Here is a 20006-nt window from a genome sequence, read left to right as displayed (position 1 = left end):
TAAGACAAAACCACCACTGAAAAATCTAAGTCCTCAAAAAGCTTTGGAATGTTCAACATTAAAAGCAGCAACACAGGCAACTGCATCCAATGGTGAAGCAGCAGCAAATCAAAACCCCTCCACTTAGCTTGAAAGTACTGATAAGAGTTGGGAAGAATACTGCAGCTGCAAAAAAGAATATACAGAGAAATCAAGATCTCCAGTTTGGCCTGTGCCCCAGGATCTCCATCAGCACAGAGCAATCAAAATACAAAATTTCTTCTTCACTCCCTTCTGCAGAGACATGCCCTCAATTTCTGATCGTCTAATCCTAAAATAATTTATGATTGTGGTAGCAGGTGTGTGAGGAAGAATCTTGTAAGCTAAGTGTGTCTGGGAGGAAAAAGAAAGAGGAAAGGAAAAAAAAAAAATCAAGGCAGTTTTGCCAGCCTGTGCAAAAGAGGGTATTTCCTCTCCTTTTAAAAAAAAAATAAATAAATGAAAGGACGGAAACATTCAAGTGAATCCCCTTCCTGTTGAGGGACTGCCAAAAAAACCACTTAACTGCTGCTGTCTCCTCACAGCTCTTACTTTCTAACCTATCTTTAGCTGTTTCATTAACTGGGATTTCCCCAGTTTCTAATATATCTGCTTGCAAACCCTAACCTACCGGCAAAGAAACAAACGCAGCTAAGCATTTCTGCAACAAAAGTGTGTGCATCAAACACTCAGATAGCTCTTTGCATTCATTTGACTTTGTTTGCTCCCTCACTTCTGCATCCACGATCGGACTGAATACTTGCATCAAAAAGAAGCAGCCACAGTGGGTAGAAATGGGTCACCTTCCAGAACTCCAGCAAAAAAACCAACCCCAAACCAAATTAAATCAAATCAACACAAACAAACAAACAGAAAAACAAACCAGATAAGAACAGCCGAACAAAGCTGAAAACAAGAATCATGCAGACGAGAGCCTAAACAGGCTCCAAATAGCTGACACTGGCTTAGCCCCCGCAGCTGGCCACTACCAGACACTACAAAACAAAGCCCAAGGTTTAAGCTGTGCACATCACAGCTACACATCTTCACCACACAACTGCTTTAAATATTCCGATGGCCGTTTTAAGGTTTATACTGAAAACATTCCTACTAACTGGAAAGGAAGCTTAGGCAAGAAAGAGGGAAACCCTCGCCCTTCACCACTGCGTCTCCATTTTTAAACCCCCCTGACCACTGCCACTGCTTTTCTACCATACCCAGCTAAAGCTCTTGCATGCTTGCTCGTCTTATCCGAAGAGCACTTTATACAACAGTTTTCATGCCATTAAACGGTAGTTTGCTGCAAGCTGGTCAAGCAAGGCAGTAAAAAGTCCGTATGAGAATCGGACAGAGAGGGAAAGGCATCACAACAGATGAAGCAGTGGATAGAAATGAAAGGCTGCAGGAATGCAGGTGCACGGAAAAAGGTTCAGGACTCAGCTTGGGAGTTTTCCCCATCAGCCGTAGCACTTGCACAAATTCTCTGTTTTTGCAGCATCTGGTAATGAGAAATGAAGAGATTATCTGGCTGCCTCTGTGGCGCTCTTCTTGCCAAGAAAATCCCCACCCTACAAGAGAAATCCTTGCTAACATGATCAAGATGTGCATACTTTCAGTGCAATAAACAGAACCAAGTTCTGTCTTGGTTAGAGAAATGTTTCATAGGCTAGTTCTCAATTTCTCCTCGAGTAACAGTTTAAAATAGAGAATTAATTAAAAAACAGACCAACAAAATATCCCTAAATTATACTCTTCAGCAGAGGAGGACACCTTTTCATTGGTTTTTGAAGGAATAAGGCAGAAAAGCAATGTTTGTTGATTCTTCTACGAAGAGAACAGAGGTTTTGAAGTGTTTTTTTCTTTTTTTTGGTGAAAGTGATATTCTCTCTTCGTGCACCGATGCACACCGATCTCCCTCCCTTCCTCAGATGTTCTAGATGTCAAAGCCCACCAGTGCTTGTGCTGAAGTTCGCCCAAGGCACTTCACACCCACTTTGTCAAATATTCAGGATTGAGAAGGAGAAAGTGTTTATAATTCACAGCATGAGATTTCATATCCAGACAAGATATCATCTGTCAGTTGCACAGAGCCGAGTACCTTTCCAAAAAAATAAACTAATTTTTTCAAGGCTGAAAAAGGTAAGTCATTTTATGGAGAGACAAAGGTTCTGTAAAGTGAAGTGATTTGTCCAACATTACATGCTGGGTAGAGACCACGGCAGACCGCCCAGGAAACCCAGTTCTCTTGGCACGTCTGGCAGTACAGATTGTGCTTCCCAGGGAATGCTTGGAGGAGAGAAGCATTTTACCTTTTTAAAACAAAACAAAACCCCTGAACACCTTTCCCTGGCCCAGACCCAGCTCTGTTGACACTTAGCTGCTGACAGATGTAAACATTTGAAAACAAAATAAAAAGAAAGATATTTCCTGTAGGAAATTCCAAACTTAAAACTCCGTGCACTGATCTGCACTGCTGTTTTCCTTCAGTTATCACTTTTGCAGCAGTCATTGGAGCACCAGCATGGACAAGCCTTTTGTAAGCCAAGTCATCTAAACCAGTAAAGGGGTAGGGAACAAGGGGGAAAACCCCCACCCAAGCCAACTGCTTCTATTATCATCACAAGCCAGGGAGGCTGCAGCGGTGGTGAGATGCCAGAACGGGTAAGCTCTGCTCAGCTCCTGCAACGGTACATGACTTTGTTAATACCCACAGAAGACTTGGAAAACACAGGCCCTGTACTGCTCAAAAGCTGCAGACGGGAAAAAATCCCCAAGTCTGAATCAGCCATTTAATACTGTTATTCAATATATTTTTTAATTCTACCTCTTCTCAGCACACTTTCAGCAAACTTCTGGAAATCTACCCCCAATCGTGGTTTTAGCCTGTACTGGTTCATTTTGGCATCACACACACACACACACAAAAAAAAGCTGTCTACAGTTTTGTAGCTCAGTTTAAAAAGATGAGTGGCAGTACAGAAAATTCAGGTTCTCTCTCACTGCCAAAATTGCGCTAATCCACATCCTAGACCTACAACCTGTTTTTTATAGAAATTTTACAACATTATTTCTCTCTTTGCTTTCAAAGATGCCAGGAGCTTTCTGAAACTTACTTAAAGGTTTCTTTCCCTTCCAAGTTAACAGACAGGAATTTCAACTTGGGACCTGTAAATAGTTTTGGGGTTTTTTTGACCTAATTTTGTGACTTCCTGTACAAAAAACTTGTTACAAGGTTTCATTTCTGAAGTTCATACAATCTCTAATGTACAATAGTTTGAAAAATTATCCACAAGACAATTACAGCTGCTGATGTGAAACATCCTTGCCACATGAACAGGCTATGAATTTCACCACTTTTAAACAGAAATGTGCCAGATAATCGCAATTATTACAGTAGTAACATTACTAAATTTCAAAGCTTTGACTGCACTTTTATGTAAAGTCTCAACCGAAACAGTAAATTAACATCAGAATAACTTTGCTGATAATCAATTTATTCCAAAGGTGGTACCCTACTCAGGCTTGAATGTGGACAGTATGCAATAGTGTTGTTCAAAAAAAAATAAAATAAAGAAAATCAAAGTACAAAACTTATTTTAAAGGTTCTTTAAAGCAAATCAAGACCGAAATGTCATACTGGTTTCCAGAACCAAAACCCTGCCCTAGTGAAGTTCACCTCTTGAAAGATAATTTTTAACCTAAATGATAAATCCCTCAGAACATTACTGTTCACGAGTAAGTCAAGAGTTTATTTAGAAATCATCTCAACCACCAACCTAATTCTCCAACTCCCAACGCTGTGAATCCCAGGAAATTTACCCAAAGATTCATGACAGAATGAACAACAGTATAAAAGTAGGGGGTTTGCAATACTCTTAATCAGGTGAGGAGCTGTGACAGTGAGATCACCACTAATTTTGCTTCTCCACCTCTCAAGAAACCCTGGAGCTATGCATTCCTTTTCTCACAGCTAGGATCAGAAATAAAACCCCACAGCACACAATCTCACTCTCTGTTAAATTATGCATGGGTTGAGCACTCAGAAATCCCATGACTGTATGTAGAAGCACAGAGGTGCAAGGAACGCTGACACCAAGCGGAGCAAGCCCATCCACCATCCTCAGACTATGCTACCAACCTCCCATATTTCAATCACAGCCACTTTACAGTGAATGTTCATATCCAGGAAGAAAGATTATGAAGATTCTGAGACTAAAGAAACAGCAGCCTAAAAATAAGAATCCAGAAAGCAGATCAAGTGGTGACACCAGCTAAATTAGTGACAAACATTTGAAAAGCATAAAAAAATTCACAAAGCAAGGACAGGGGAACAACTGAGTTATTCTGACAGCCTTATGCACAGATTTTGTTTTGTTTGACAGGTATAAATAAGTTCTAGCCTCTGACTGAAGGGGAAAAAAAAGCTTTCACACTCCATCAAACAAGCCTAAGAAATATGTATTTAAAGAAACTGCCACTAACCCATCTCAGTGTATGTAGTAGAAAATAGCATGTGCTTCACTTTACAGCTAGATTTCAAGAAGTAGGTGTTCAGCAGGAGCTTGGTGGGGAAAAAGAAGCAACCATATAAGGCAACAAAACCAGAATAAAAAGAATGTGTTTTGGTGACTTGGGCAGACATCTGTTCTTACCACACAAGGCTTGGCAACTTTCAAATTAGGGGAACCTCAGATTACCCTTTCAGCTAGGAAGTAACACACAAAGCAAGGTTCCTCACGTGCAAGTCGAGATCAAATTTCTTTATATTTACCTGTCTGCTTTCAAAAGCAGGTTAGATGGCAGTTCAAGGAGCTGGTTGTGTTGCACGTCCAGGACCTCCACTTGCATTCGCTCGAGCCGATCCGGTAGCCTTCCTAACATGTTATGTCCTGCCAGCAGCTTACGCAAGCTACTATTGTAAAACAACCTTAGAGAAATAAACAACACCAAAAATGAGAAAAACCTAAACCAAAGAGTTGCTTTGAGAATTTAGGAGCGATACCACAGTTCATTACAAGAAAGTGATTCAGCCAACTGATTAGCAGACATGGTATTAATTACGCACAGATCCAAGAACGTCTTCCCACTCTCCACCAACTTCTTGAAAAGGTTGTTCAGAGACAGGGAAGGAGGTTTAAGGATGATTCAGGAGTTAAAGTAGTGAGAAAGGGTTCTCTTACTGCACTGTATAAAACATGAATATAGAAGCATGACAGTGAAGGAGGTAATTGCTAACAATGGCTGCAGAAAACTGCACATGTGGGATCCCCCTAGCTAATGGAAGAACTTCAGAAGTGTGGGTGAAATCACCAGTCACCCCACAAGCTTCATAGTGCTCTATTCATCATGTGCTGACTCATAATCCAATGCAATTCCGCCCGCCCCCCCCCCATTTTCCTTTTCTGTTAATACCAGACTAACATAAAGCCTCCTTTCCAGTTCTACAGCGAATGAAATTTATCTAATCGGCTTTACTTTCTTGAGCTTTTACAAGCGATAGATGACCTGGAGTCCCATCCCCCTGCTCCATTTTCTGGGGGGACTGGGTGAGAAGGGGAGAGGGAGAAGAGAGCAATGTAAAGAGACAAGAACAAACAGCTGTTTTGATCAAATAGTAAAGCCAAAATTTGCAGTATAAACAACATAATAAGGAGTTTAAAATCTGCACCTAAAGACCTCAAAAATGGAGCAACTCTTGATTTTGAACAGGAACCACTTTCAGCAAATTACAAAAAAAAGATTATTCTTCATCTGCCACCTGTCTTACATTCCCGCTACTGTACTGTTTAATCTGGCAAACCTGTGCATCATGCTGACCTGTTTCAATCAAAGACTCTCAAATTACTCAGCATTAAAGCAAAAATCTTCTTCCCTCTGTTACAATGACCCACATACACATAAAGAGCCTCCCTGCCCCTTCCCTACAATACATCAGGTCATCGGATTATTGTGCCAAAATAATCATTGAAGTATGCTGAGTATTTTCCCCTTGACAGATACAGTCATGCTCCATATCTGTGTGCCAGCATTAACAGTTATCTCAGTTGGCTGGATCATCTGTGTTATGACCACGGATGCAAGTCAACAGCCAGCGGTATCATTCCAGAAGGCTCAACACAGGGTGAAAAGACTTACCATACAGTGATAAGCGTATCTATTATGTTTTCATCATTTAACCATTTTTTTCACTGTTTTACTTGAAAATCTCCCTCAGTTACAGATTTGCCTTTCTATTCTACTTCCTTTTCTAATCAAGACTGGCCAGCATCATCAACACCAAACATTACAGGAAAAAGCAGAATTGGTTGACAATGTCTCCAAAAAAATTTATCACTTTGGGCATTTTTTTGGATGGGTGGGGGCAGTGCCACTTAAAAACATTCAAATCATGGCAAAACCCTTAGCAATCAGCTTTTCCATGAAAATATATTTATAAATAATTCAGAAGAACTGAGTACGTCTTTGGGGTTTTGTTTGTTTTCTCTATTTTCCAAGTTACACAAGCACCAAAGGAACTGGGGAGCCTGAAGAGAGACTGAACCACAAGCATTTAACTAAGCAACTCCTGATGAGCCTGGGACACCTAGTTCTCAAGCTGGGTGGGGAACCAGAATGCTGGGACTGCTCTTCCCTATGGGCAGCTTTCCCACTTGCCCAACTCCCACTGGAAGTTTTGACGGGATCAAAAAGTTCTAAGGACAAGCATGTCGCTCAGCATCAGCATCTTCTGAGAAAACATGGTTTGGTGAAAGCATGCAACCAATTCCTTTAGTAAGCAACTGTTCTAGAGAACACAATGTTGAATACAAATAGATCTTAAAAAAAAAACAAACAACAAAAAGGAACAAAAATACATACAGACATCTGTTCACTGGTGGTGGCAAGGTCATTTTGGCAACTCGTAATTGAAGCATTTCCATTTTCTTTGGGGAATCTTTGGCAACGTCAGTTTTATGACAATGAATTTGTCTTGCATAGCTAAGACTAAGTACCCTTTTTGTTATTTTTCAGTACTTTTAGAGCAGAAATGGCTGTATTACAGCCCAGTGTACATTGTTCCCATTTTCTCCGAGACAAACATTAGTACACAATCCTCTATCTCAACTGCTTCAACTCTTTTGTCTTCAAGGATTGTTTTTCTGTTTCAAGAGGCAAACGCACACAGAATCAACTGTAGTTCGTTTAGATTAGGTGCAACCTTCAGCCTTCTGGGAAACTGCTGGTCAGTCAAGGCTTGAACATTTGTGGTTAGAGTGGCAAGTATCCTCCTAGGAGAGTCCTGCTCACTCACCCCACAGGTTTTCAGAGTGCTGCTCTGTGTAGAAGGAAAAGCACACAACAGTGCACATGAACACACTTACTGGGCACTAGAATTTACCTGACACTCAACATTAGGTCTATACGCCTGAGCCATTTGCATTTGAATCCAGACCCAAATTTTCCTGAAGTTCAACAGACGTTCAAAGCTTGTGTTTTGAACTGGGCCTTAAAACTGAGCTGACTTATTAGGAGCTACACTATCTAGACACATACTACAAAGAGAAGCTTTCAAAGATAAGCTATTTCCTGGGGTTAATGATAAGATGGCAGGAGAGACAAGTGGGATGTTGACTGTACCTAATTTCAGCTAATCATTAATCTCCCAAAGATATCCGGTATGTCTTGATAGTCCTTGCTGTTATGAAGTGCAAATGAAAGGCAAATGAACTTTTGCTCCCCCCACCTTCTGAGTAGGCACAGTTTCACTTCGTGTGAAAAAACAGAGGGATTAATAGTCTGCATGTTAGCCTGTTAGTTTCCTCAGTAAATCTCTTCACATCCTTTTCTGCTCGCATTTCTGAAATCTATTCTGTTCCCATTTCTGACACTAAAACTGCCAGTTTACACCATATGGCACACTCATCTGACCCAGACAAAACTATCCTTTTTGGTTTCTGATGCTCTTCTGTGCTGTACAGCTCCATAAGGAAAACATTTAATAGCTCATCATATACTAGTTGTCTACAATCTTCAATGGCTCTGCACATCCCCACGCAATTTCACCCTTTGTGCCTAGTATGTTCTCCCTCTTTCACAACATCTTTTCTGAAGTGTACAGAGCAGCGAAGACTAACAGCTCTCTTCCAGTGAAGTCAGGGACTTAAAAACTCTCAATAACTGCACCTGACCAGCATACTCACCTGGAACAGGTGTGTCTAGAAAAAAAACTATAAGAGCCATTCATTATTTAAACTCAACTCCTATTTTCCTTTCCTGTTCACTTGCTTTCCTATCATTTGTATTTATCAATTTTAAGTTTAGACTCCTGTAAAAGAGATTATCTTTGTAGTGAAGGCGATTGCTCTACTTGCAGGAGTTTGCTTGCTTGATGAGGCTTTACCTTCTCCTATCAACCCTTTTTCAGTCAAACAGGTCTGTGAACTGGAGTCTCTAGGCACCACTGAAACTAAGTTACAAGCTCTGGATCTTTAAACTGTCATGCAAAGTTATGGCTGTTAATATTTAATATTCAGTATTAAAAATGAAGGGCTTTCCTGCCTGAAGAGCCACATGAACAGCTTCAAAACTTCCACCTGGAGTTCAAAGGCACTGCTTTCTCTGCATGAAAGTAAAAGAAGAAAGGCTGGGTGGAAGCTTGAGGCATGATGACACCCCACAAGGTAAAAATAAAATCAAACAAAAGATAAAACGGGCCTGACAGTCATAGGAACAAGCTAAACACTGAATCAGCAATTATTTCTGAATTGCTTATTCTGTTCCACATTGTGCAACTGGTCTGCAAGACTCACCGGGCAGGCAGCTCACGTATCTGATTGTGGCCAACATCCAACACTTCCAGTTTCCTGCTGTCACATACCCACTCAGGCAGGTTTTCCAGGTGATTTCTATGAATAAAGAACACAAAGAGGTGTAACTAAACGATAATCAAGATGTAAAGGCTATTGGCAATACAGCCTCAAGAGAGATGCAGATACCTGCAGGAAATAAATCTGCTACATAATATGTTTCCTATGAGATTGTATCACCCCTCCTTCTCTAAGGGCACTACCAGTGCAGTAAGGTTCTGAGCGAGGGGGCAAGAAAGCTAACAGCATTATTATCTCCCTAGATGTGCATCCACTAAGCGAATGGAAAAAGCTACTTCCAAATTATTGGGGAAGAAATATTAAGAGTATCAGAGTATTGAGGATGAAGAAGTCTCTCCGTGGAGAAGAAAACTTGTGAGATACTGCTCAGAAGATATTCACACCCTACACAGTTGAAACACACCTCTTCGATCCCCCATAAATTCAATCCTAAAACCCACTCTACCACTCTTCAGCTATCTCACTGAACAGAGCAAAATCTTTTTTCTTATGTATCTTTAAAGTCAAGCACTTTGCTTTTCTTGCATTTGTCTTCACAGAAACTAACCCTTCTAAACATTAAGTTCTTAGAGGTACGTTTTTCCAAATATTGCACTGAAAACATGCAGCTAGGCACAGTGGGGCAGCCATGTATCTTGCCTTAAAGACAAAAATTAGTGGCACAAAATACATGGAGGAGATTGTGTGCATGTGCATTCGCATAATCACTACTTCAGATACACAGATGCAAAACTGGGCATCAAATAATGTTCAGGCACTTGCAGACTTGAAGTTCAAGAATAAGAGCCTTACACAGCATGAACATAAATTAATACTCATGCTCATTCATGTACTTCTATCCTATAGTTTATTCATGCAACAGCCTTTAACCAAAATATGCAATAGCAACCCATCCCCTCATCCTCACATAGCTTCCTTTTCAATATCAAACGGATTTCCCAAATTCCAAGCGAGCCAAGAAGCTAGACACTCTACCCATTTAGTTACAATGCCACCACTGAACTGAGGCACAAAAAGGGTTTTGTGATCAAAATCATGCATTCTGCACCAATTTCATTTACAGCTAAATGGAGAATACAGCTTTACAAAGAACACTTTTCAATAAATCACACTTATTTAATCACACCTGTGTGTTACATTTAGGTGCACAATGAGAGTAACTCATGGTTGATGAAACTTTGAAACTGATGGCCACTCGCCCAGGTTAACTCACTAATTGTTACGATCACCCTCAACAGCTTAAGAGTGCTTTAAGCAGGCTTTTTAATGAATGAGATTATCACTTCAACATGCAGATGAGTAATTCCTTAAATAAAACAGACATTAAGCATATGTAGAAAGTGTTTTCCTGATTCAGTCCTTAAATTGTAAAACAAACTAAAACACCCCCATTTCCATTTCTTTCCTTATCCCACCTCCCTCATTAAGGTGAGATTTAGAGATGCATACAAATGGCAACTGCAGACAGCCCTGCAGCAGCCAGGGCTGCGGAGAACAACCAGGAGCTGCAGGAGCTGCTGAGTGAACTATCAAACTGTCACCTACGCTGGGCTTGTGACACAGACATCCAAAAAGGAACTTCTGTACATGTCTCTCACTGGTGTATGTTTGAATCATTGTGTTCTGTCTCTATAAAATAGGAAATCTTTAAATCAGGGAAACCCTTTTCCTTTAACTATAAAGGTGCATTTTGCTTTTAGCACTAAAAAAAATTTTTAAAAAAAGTAAATCTATAAAAATGAAACAGGGAACAACTGGCCAGTACAAAAAAGCCCATCCTCTACCTCTGAAAATCAATCTTCTTGTATCTCAAGGTCCAATTCCTGCCCCAACTCCCTCCTAGTAAAATACCAGTGAATGTCATTTTTCCATAAGCCTCACTGATGTATATTTTACAGGCCCAAGAGAAAACATACTCTTACCTAGAAATATCCATATAAGCCAGGCAATTAGGAACTGGATACACATCAAGGTGAACAAGTTCTAGGGGGAAAAATACATAAAAACAAAAATGGTGACAAAGATTTGCATCTAAATGGCTGTTCCATAAGAGTTACTTTAAGCAGCTAACACCCAGAGATTTCAGAACAAGTCAGTAACTTAAGAAACTTCTGAGAATTTGGACCTTTGTGAAGTGAGTTTTGTTTCTTTATTATGTGTGACTACATTTGCTATATTACGTTGTACTTGCTATGACAGACTGCATAACTGATCAGAGAGGACAAACTGGAGCATTTTAAAAGTTTCATGACAAATTCTCATTTTTCCATTTTTGTCCCAGAGCTGTAACTTCACCTCCACCACCCTCTGCCCAGAATAGTCAGTCACAAACCTGCTCTACTTTTTGTCCACTGGTCACTAATGGTACAGGTACAGGAAGGGAGACTCCCCACTCTGGAAGAGCAAGCTACAGAATATCCCAGAGTCCTCCAGGTCATGGCAAGATCCAGAGTATTTTTCAACATATTACATGAACCTTTCCATGTGCCTCTGGAGTTCCTGGTTGCAGGCAGCCTTACAGACCTTTCATAGCATCTCAGCTCCTGCTAGTAATGTTGCATTTTGATTGCTTCGATAATATTTCACATCCTAAGGTTTTTAGGTAGCTAATGCTTAGCATTAAGGTTGAAACAAAACCAGCAAGACATTTATTTAAGCCTACAGAAAATCCACTAAAGGGAAAGTGTAACAAGCATCACGGTTCCTTTGGAAGATGAGACTAAAACAAGGTGGCTGAGCGTGCAGAGAGACGATAGCCACAAGGAACAGCAAGACCAAATAGGCAATTGATTGCAAGATACGGGTTGACTTGGGTTCTCAGCTCACATTGCACAGCACATGCTCAGATTATGTTAACTTTTCTCAGCTACAAAGATCCTGGCATGAATACTTAATGAATGCACAGGCTTGGATATCGTTAAGATGACAGCCTTTTAAAGGCAGTTCAGACTGTTCCCATCAAATTCACAGTGCTCTGAGCTTGCATTTTGTTTATTCCATACCAAACTACTCCAAACAATAAAAATGCTGGTGAAAACTGAGTATTTTAAGTAATAGCAGCTTCCAGAGACAGATCAAACAAATCCTATTCATGGAACACAGGAGTTATTCAACTGGAAAAGGCTGCATTATTTTTATTATCGAATACAAAAGAAGTTACTCATTACACATTTCGTAGCTTTCTGGCCAGAGTAAGCAGCTAGAGGTAGTAGCAAAAATATACATTGTTTTAGTTTGTCTCACAAACGGCCACTTGTTCAAACTTTCTCAACTCTGTGGAGAAGCAATAAATTCCTTATTTGCCTTAGTAAAACAACACATTAACACAACCCAAAGAACTGACAACTTCAAGACCCCTCCCTGCTGACACAGAGAGGAATTTCAGCCCAAATTCTAAGATTTTCACAGTTTTGAGACCTCCAAATCAGCGGCCCAGTGTTATTTGAAAGTCACTCCTGAAGCTCAGAACTGCCAGTAGCATGACACCGCGCATGTGAAACCCTTTTCTCCAAGGGTCACGTCAAGAGCCTCCTGATTATGTGCACTGCCCTCCACAAGCATCCCACAGACAGGTACGAAACCAGAAGTCAGATGACTACACCACAGCTGCCCTGAAAATGCACTTACCATTCGAGGAAGCATACAGCGCTTTGAGAAAATATCCACTGATTTTGAGGGTTACCAGTTGATTCCGTTCACAGTGTAACACTTCAACATTGTTAAAAACTGTTGCATCCAGCTCCCCAAGTTTGTTGTCTCTGAGATCCAGTTGGGTCACGTGGTGCAGAAAATCTATTTCATCACCCTCCAGTCTCCTAATTGAATTCAATCTTGCAGACAAAAAAGGAGATTAAGTGTAGTTACACGGCAGGCTCCTGCTGACAAACCAATGCTCACCCTACAATCAGTTGTACTGGATTAAATTAGCATGCCTCCAGGTTCTGATCAAGGTTGATTTTAAATATTTTCCCCTTTGTTATGGTATTTTAAAAGCAGGATGGAGCCGCTCTGTTGTTTTATTCATCATGACAAAGGAATGATGACACCAAGCTCCTTTCCAAACTACTTTGAAAACTACTGATAAAAAGCTCTGCAAGAAGGTAAGTATGTGTCTATAAAGGTACGTATGTGTTACTGTGTCTATAAAAATAAAAGGTGATCTGGCTGTTATTTGTGCCCAATAGTTTGGAAAAGAGCAAAACCTCTACAGTTCCTGGTGGCCTATCATGAGCATCTGCTGGAAAAGCCTGGCAGATAGGAGTAACCTGCGAGTCTCTTGCCTTACTGAAAGGCCAAATTGAGATTTATGAATTCCCATATATTCGCCTCTCGCATCACCATGTTCCACAGCAAGCAAATTCAGAGACCTGAAAATGGGTGTGGAAAGAAAACAAAGCAAAAACCCAAGACAAGTGGATCTGTCAGATAAAGAGAACAGGTTTTATCGCATCTTCACTGCAGTGCATTGATGCTGCCAATACTCAGCAACTTCCCCAGAAGTTACAACTGAATGAGATTATCTATAACCCAGCAATGTTTGAGACTGCAGAACACTCCAAAGAGTTCAGTTTCAAATTCCCTGCTCTGACCAGAACACTAAAATCAGTATAGTAACTTCTGCTGGCCCCTTAAGCCTCCCTAGTGAGGATAAGGGCAAATACCTACAGTTCTGTTGCTGATGTTGCTTTCAAAGAGTTGCCCTCTGTGTAACAGTTGTGTTTTCAGAGTAGCTACATTTTCCAGTTAAAAGAACATGGGTAATAGGTCCCCTCTAACACCACAGCCTACTTTTACTGTTTTCAATTTACAAGCAGTGCTTCCTTCTGATTTTACTTAAGCAAAGCACTTCACTGTGCAGCAAGTACAGTTTACAAACATGTTTGACATTTACGATTCCAGGTAGCGTGACAAAGAACCACTGTTCACCGCTCGGTGCAGAAAGGATGCAGCAGACAATGAGAGGGCTGGAACTGCACCACTGGAACTCATGGCTAGCTCAACCACAGCATCCCTACTGTAAGGCGAATTTATTTATTTATTTGCTTTTAACATACATACAAAGACACAGACATATTTTGACCCCACCATAAATGCTTCAGAACTCATCCATCTATTTTAGCTATTTTCTTAACTTATGCTAGCCCTTCCTTGATTGCAAAGTCTGACAGCTACACAGCAGTATGGTACACTAGGTTTTAGCTTGAATAGCTTAACTAAATGGTTCCAAAATTCATTGTTGTTTGGACCTCATGGTCCAGGCTCTGAACTGAGCCTTGCCCAGCTGATTGCAGAAGCTGGCTTCCCCAAAGACCATAAGAATAAAGAACCACCTCATACCAGAGCCATTTGTAATAAGGATCTGTTCAGACTCTGCTGAGGGCATCAATAAAATAATGTTACTCATGGTAGACTAGGTTTTTTAACATACCAAGAAGTATTAAAATACCTATTTTCGTCCTTTCACCTTCACTGCCCTTCTCTTCGTCTCACGCATCTGTAACATTTCAGACAGAAGCTTTTTGGGTCAGGGACTATCATTTATATTATATTAACACTGCAGCAACAAGAACTGCAGGAATCACCAGTGTCCCAGGCTCTGTTTTGTTTGATCTTTTGGTGTAAATATTAATTTCTCCCCAAACTCATTTTCCTATCTATTGATCCCCCTAAATGCTGCCTCCTCCTCAAAGAAGAATGCTAAGTCACGGCAAGTGCTGTGAGTTACATAATACTGCCAGAAACATGGTTCAATGGACTAATGCAAGAGATTCATACCCCAGGGGCTATTCTGACAGTCAAGGAGAAACCATTTCAATACCAATAATTTAGACCCACTTGTTTTTAGCTTTTTCCAAATACCTACCTTAGATCCACATGTTTAATATGAGGCATCCTTTTTAACACCTGTAGGTTCACGGTATCGATGCAGTTTCCTGACATACAGAGCTTATCCATGGCAGTCAGCTTCTCCAGCACCCCCGGAATGTCGGTGAACTCATTGAAGGACAGACTCACGTAGCTGAGCTGATGCATATGCTCCAATTCATCAGGAAGGGACTGGAGAAAGTTGCCGTCCAGCAAAAATGTCTGCAAGCTATTAAAAGCGGGGGAGGGGAAGGGAGAGTGAAGAAAGTGAGTGACTTGTTAAATCACATTTCCTCCCTATAAACACACAAATCTGCTGCAGTTACAGTGACATAAAATATACAAAAGGGCAGAAGAAAGAAAATGTTATGGAATAACACTTTAACATCTGCTACAGAAGGTATCGACCAAATAATTAAAAGCCTTGGCAACTATGAAACGTAGGCTGTATTAGACAGTTGTATCATATCTTCAAACATCTCCAGAACTGTGACTTGTGTGATGGCTGAAGCACATAAGCAAGGGAGTTTAAAGATTTTCTTCACTGTGAAGATGACCCTTGTGTCAAATGCTGGGGACTGACAGAGTTTCGAGACACAAAGTGTGCTTCCCCTCCATCCGCAGCTCACAACTGCTTCCATACAGATCTACAAGACAGTCTGCTCTGACAAAACCCTGTAAGTCTAAACTGTTTCTCATAGCAAAACTATGTACAGGGTCATCAAACTGCTTGTTGCCTTTATTATCAGGCCGTGTACATTAAGTTTTAAGAAAGTACTTGCTTGTGCATCTCGCCTACGACTGCCGGAACACTTCTGAGGGCATTGCAGGACACGTTGAGTTCAGTCAGGGTTGGGATACTGCAGACTGCCAGTGGGAAGTCTCCTAAGTTATTATTGGAAAGATTAAGGCTCTTCAACTTGGTGAATCTACAATGAGATAAGAAAAAATAAAAATAAAAAAAATAAAGGTGACAAATAAGTGGAGCATAAGCCACACGAAGTTGCCTTGCAATAATTAATACAAGGTAAGTTTGGTTATGTAAATACAAATTACATGCATTTTTAGTTTATGTACTCAGAACAACCAGGGAAGCTACTAGACACTCAATTTCAACACCACTTGCAAGAGTTCACTCACATTAAGTTGGCATAGAGAAACAGGCCCCCCTGAACAACACGTTAATATATTTTCCTGTAAGTGTAACAAAGAACAAAACCCTTACCATTCTTACGACATATGTTGTTTCTTCTGTGGCATTGCATCCTGTAGTAAAGCATTGCTATTTTTCTGAACACATTTCTTGCTAGTAAGACTACCCTAGTGACACCAGTTACAAAGTGGAGGAAATTCTCAGCCTATTTGAACACTAAATTTTTGTGGTGCCGCTCAGCTCCATCCATGTGAGCAGATACTGCCTTTCAACCAAAAATTCTCATTAGAATAGGTGGGTTTGTATACAACTAGGAAATGTACTGAATTAAAGCAGAATTTAGCAAGACTTCTGTAGTGACAGAGGCAAATCCTTACACTCTCAATTAAGTGCGATGTCAAAGCTCACATAGATTTAAAAATTTTGTCCTTGATGTGTCACGGAACTCTTAAGAGCCTCTTGGTTTATTACATCAGCCAATGAAGCAACTTGCATGTGCTTGCCTTATTAAAGATGACCAAGACCATTTGAACAAAAAACCCAAGAAAGGGACAATCCAATTAGCCAGCCTGAATGTTCAGCAATGTTATTATGGTTGCCTAACAACGACTGGGAGGTATGCCTAAAGGCAAGTAAAAGGATGAATGAAAAGATCTGTGTCAGATTCCGATAGATGGGAGGAAGTTTCTTTTCTGGCATGGTTTACACCAGGACATTTTATTTGGACTTCATTTTCCCTTCGTTAAGGCTCCGGTCCTTTATTTGTGTGAGCAGGCTTTTATATAACACGGCAATGGAAGCAAAACTGCACCTATGAATGCTGCTCTTCCACATGAAAGCAATCTCCAACAGCATGTGCCAGTGCATCCATAGCCTCTGCATCGGCCCAGCACATTCTTACCTCAAAGCACTTTGTCCTCCCCCGACCAGAAAATACGCACAGAAAATGCATCAAGCATTAAAACATTAAGAGTTTCAACACCAGAAGACTCTTAAAAATCCTAACCAGCTACTGCAGTCAACCGGCACGCACCTTTACTATTGCCTAAATCAAACTCACTCTCTGACTAAAACTCAATGTGAAAATGTAAGTAGCACCTTTGTATTGTATTTCAATGGGGCTTTTAAGTGAAGTGTGGATTCCACCCCAAAAGACAGACCATAAACACACTTAACGTTTACACAGGCTTGCAGTAAGCAAGGGAATGCTGTGCTCTCTATTGGTATTTTGGTGCAAAGATGACAGAAGAAAAAAAAAAAAGGGAAAAATCATGGTCAGAGTTATCACAGATTTTGAACACTCTGTGCCATGCTGGAGGCAGAAGAAGTTTGGAACAGAGTTGGAGACTAAATGAAATCTTGCAATCAAATCACTGCTGCAGGGGAAAAAATGCTACTGTGCAGAAACAATGACTAATGCATCTCTAGAGGGAGAACTGTAAAATAAAAAAGAGGCTAGGGTAAGCTAGCTGATGTTAATGAGGGCTGCTAGCCAGAAGAAAAATGCACATTTTAAACACTATACCTTCATATTCCTCTATTTTGAGAGAAAGGCCTTAAAAATCTTGAACCTAGAACTGAAATGCACAATCCTGAATTTATCTTGAAGATAACTGTAGACTTAAGGCCATAGATATACTGCCCTGAAATTTAGGGTGATTCTGTGGTGGAACAGCTGTCCCACATCTTCCTCAAAGTCAACTGCAAATACAAACAAGAATGCTCTAAGTAGTGGACTCCAGGGCCTTTAGAAATTACATTTTTTTTCAGCATTTAGGTAAGTGCAAAAATAGTAGTAAGACAGGAAGATTAAACAAAATTAACTAAACTGCTGGAGAAACATCAAAATGTAACCATTCCAATTTTCAAGTCAACCATGAAAAAAAGAATTAAACACATTTAATAATTAACACCAAGGCTACAGCCTTTACCTCTGCCACTCTGGAGTCTCAGAAGAGCAGTCTTGGGGCTTCTGCCCACTAATAAGTGAAAACGACAATCTACTAGAAGACCCCAAATACAATCTTGAGATAAAATTACAGAAGATCAAACTAATACACAGAGGAAAGAGGACTAGGGTGGGGGCAACGTGGGGGTATGTGGTGGTGGAAACTAAGAAATACATTAACTAACTCCAAAGCAGCATTCAGCTTCAAGGTTTTCTGCACACATTCTTGTCTATAATTGTCCTAGGTCAAAGACGAAAAGAAAAAAAAATCACCACCACCACCACCCCTAAATGTATCTGGATTACATCTCTACTACCCTAATGTATGTTTTAATGTCTGTTACTAAGGACACAAACTGAACTGGTTAACAGGTCCATACAGTAAGGGAGAATGAGTAGTACATCCAGTACTGGATATACTCATACAGAAGCTGAAAATGCACATATAAGTATATGTCAAATAATCCACAAAGTAGAGTTCATTGTTAAATCACATTTAAAGAAAAGCTGAAAGACAGACCATAAGCTTAGTTAAAGTTAAGAGATTAATTTAAAACAACTGGCAGGAAAGATGTATTTTCTTCCTCCTTTGTAAACATGTTAATTTACCAAATGCTAAAGTCGCATTTCTTCTCATGGAGCACTGTCAAGTACAGAACATTACTAAGCAAACTAGCAGGCATTTGCTCACAGTTAAGATCTAAGTCTACCTCTCATCTTTGGCCACTCACTTCCCACGATCCACATTGCACTTCCATTGTGGAGAAGTGCCATGCTGCACGTTCAAAATGCTGAATTGTTCGGAGCACTACTTCTATCTAGATAGACTTACAGTCAGTAGCACCAGTATCATTTGTAGCATCAATATAAATAAAGTAGGAGAGAAGTATTTTACAGACTCAAGTTTTCTGTTGCTGCAGAGTTTGCACAGTGTCGGGCTTTAAATATATTTTACAGAGTAACATCTTTGCTGTTTTCTCACACCCAAATCTTTACTCCCACCAGAAGCAGGGGCACACATCAATGCTGGCCCCATAGCATTGCTAGAAAGAAGAAAAGGCACAACATCTCTTGTCTGAGGCATGACAGTGTAACAACCTCATATCAAGTCCATACATATGCTTTCCTTCCTCCTCTCCCTCCTTCCCTGGTTGTAGACTTTGTTATCTGTTAAAAAAAGTCAACCTGTAAAACAGCATTTCTCAACACACTTTGTTCAGTTAGCTTACCAAGCTTTCTATCGTAATGACCAATATATAAACACTCACTTCTCTGACCAAAAAGAGTCTTTAAGCTAGAGCAAAATGTTGACATGTCAACCCTTGGGTTTAAACATGCAATATGACTGAACACTAATTGCCATAATTGAGCCCAAAAATGCCCAGTTACTTAATCCTGAAGCTGCCACTTCAGGAGTGGTTTTAGTTTGACATACGGAAAATGAGGAGAGGGACTAACAAGAGAAGTTTGTATCACAGCAAAGCAATGAACTGACACACTAATTTCAAATTCAGATCTACCCAATGTGCACAGCAGAGGAATTTCCATTACACAGTACAGCATTTCGGTTCCACTATGTTTGAAGCAGGGGGAATAGTATATTTGAATTGGCCATTCACTGTCATTGAAATGCAGCCATAGCAGATGCGTCTGACAAAACCAGTCTTGCCCTCCTCTTACCAAAAGCAATTAAAAAGCAGTATTTTACTGCAACCAAACCAGAAGACATGGCTTAATGAGAGACTCAGTTTAAGGAAAATAATCACTTTCCCAATACTATCTCCAGTATTTGGGCTGTCTCATGACTACGCTGTGGTTGCAGTGGAACATCGTTTCAAGCAGCAGCACAACTGCCCCTCAGCTTCAGCACCATTTCTGAGCAGATCGATGGCACTTGCCTAGCAGCACTGTGGCCCCAAGTGCTGGAACTGAACTACAACTTGCCACTTTCATGAACGCCTGCTACTTTGGCCACTAACTTAATCATTAAGAGAATTTCCATATAAACCTGACACACCAATTTCCTCCTTGGAAATAAAAGGTCCAATTTACTGCCTTTTTGCAGTTATGTCAGATTCCCCATGCATAGCCTTATTGCCTAAGGGAGCAGCTAGCCTAGTGCCAGAAATACTGTCATAGCGTTTCCCTTCCCAGA

General features: G+C 40.4%; 1 protein-coding gene across 1 annotated transcript in view; it reads right to left on the bottom strand.

The window, feature by feature from the left end:
* Positions 1-20006, bottom strand: part of PHLPP1 (PH domain and leucine rich repeat protein phosphatase 1) — a 140486-nt gene that overhangs the window by 21625 nt on the left and 98855 nt on the right. Inside the window, exons 5-10 of the mRNA XM_030041782.2 lie at positions 15533-15679; positions 14749-14979; positions 12513-12715; positions 10808-10868; positions 8808-8903; positions 4790-4945 (exon numbers count right to left, since the gene is read on the bottom strand). Coding sequence (XP_029897642.1) covers positions 4790-4945; positions 8808-8903; positions 10808-10868; positions 12513-12715; positions 14749-14979; positions 15533-15679 — 894 coding nt within the window. The remainder of the gene's footprint in view (positions 1-4789; positions 4946-8807; positions 8904-10807; positions 10869-12512; positions 12716-14748; positions 14980-15532; positions 15680-20006) is intronic.

The sequence above is a fragment of the Aquila chrysaetos genome, chromosome 18 (genome assembly GCF_900496995.4).
Source record: "Aquila chrysaetos chrysaetos chromosome 18, bAquChr1.4, whole genome shotgun sequence".
Taxonomy (NCBI): Eukaryota; Metazoa; Chordata; class Aves; order Accipitriformes; family Accipitridae; genus Aquila; species Aquila chrysaetos.
Note: the sequence above shows the minus strand (reverse complement) of the source record. Positions and strands in the feature narration are given on the sequence as shown.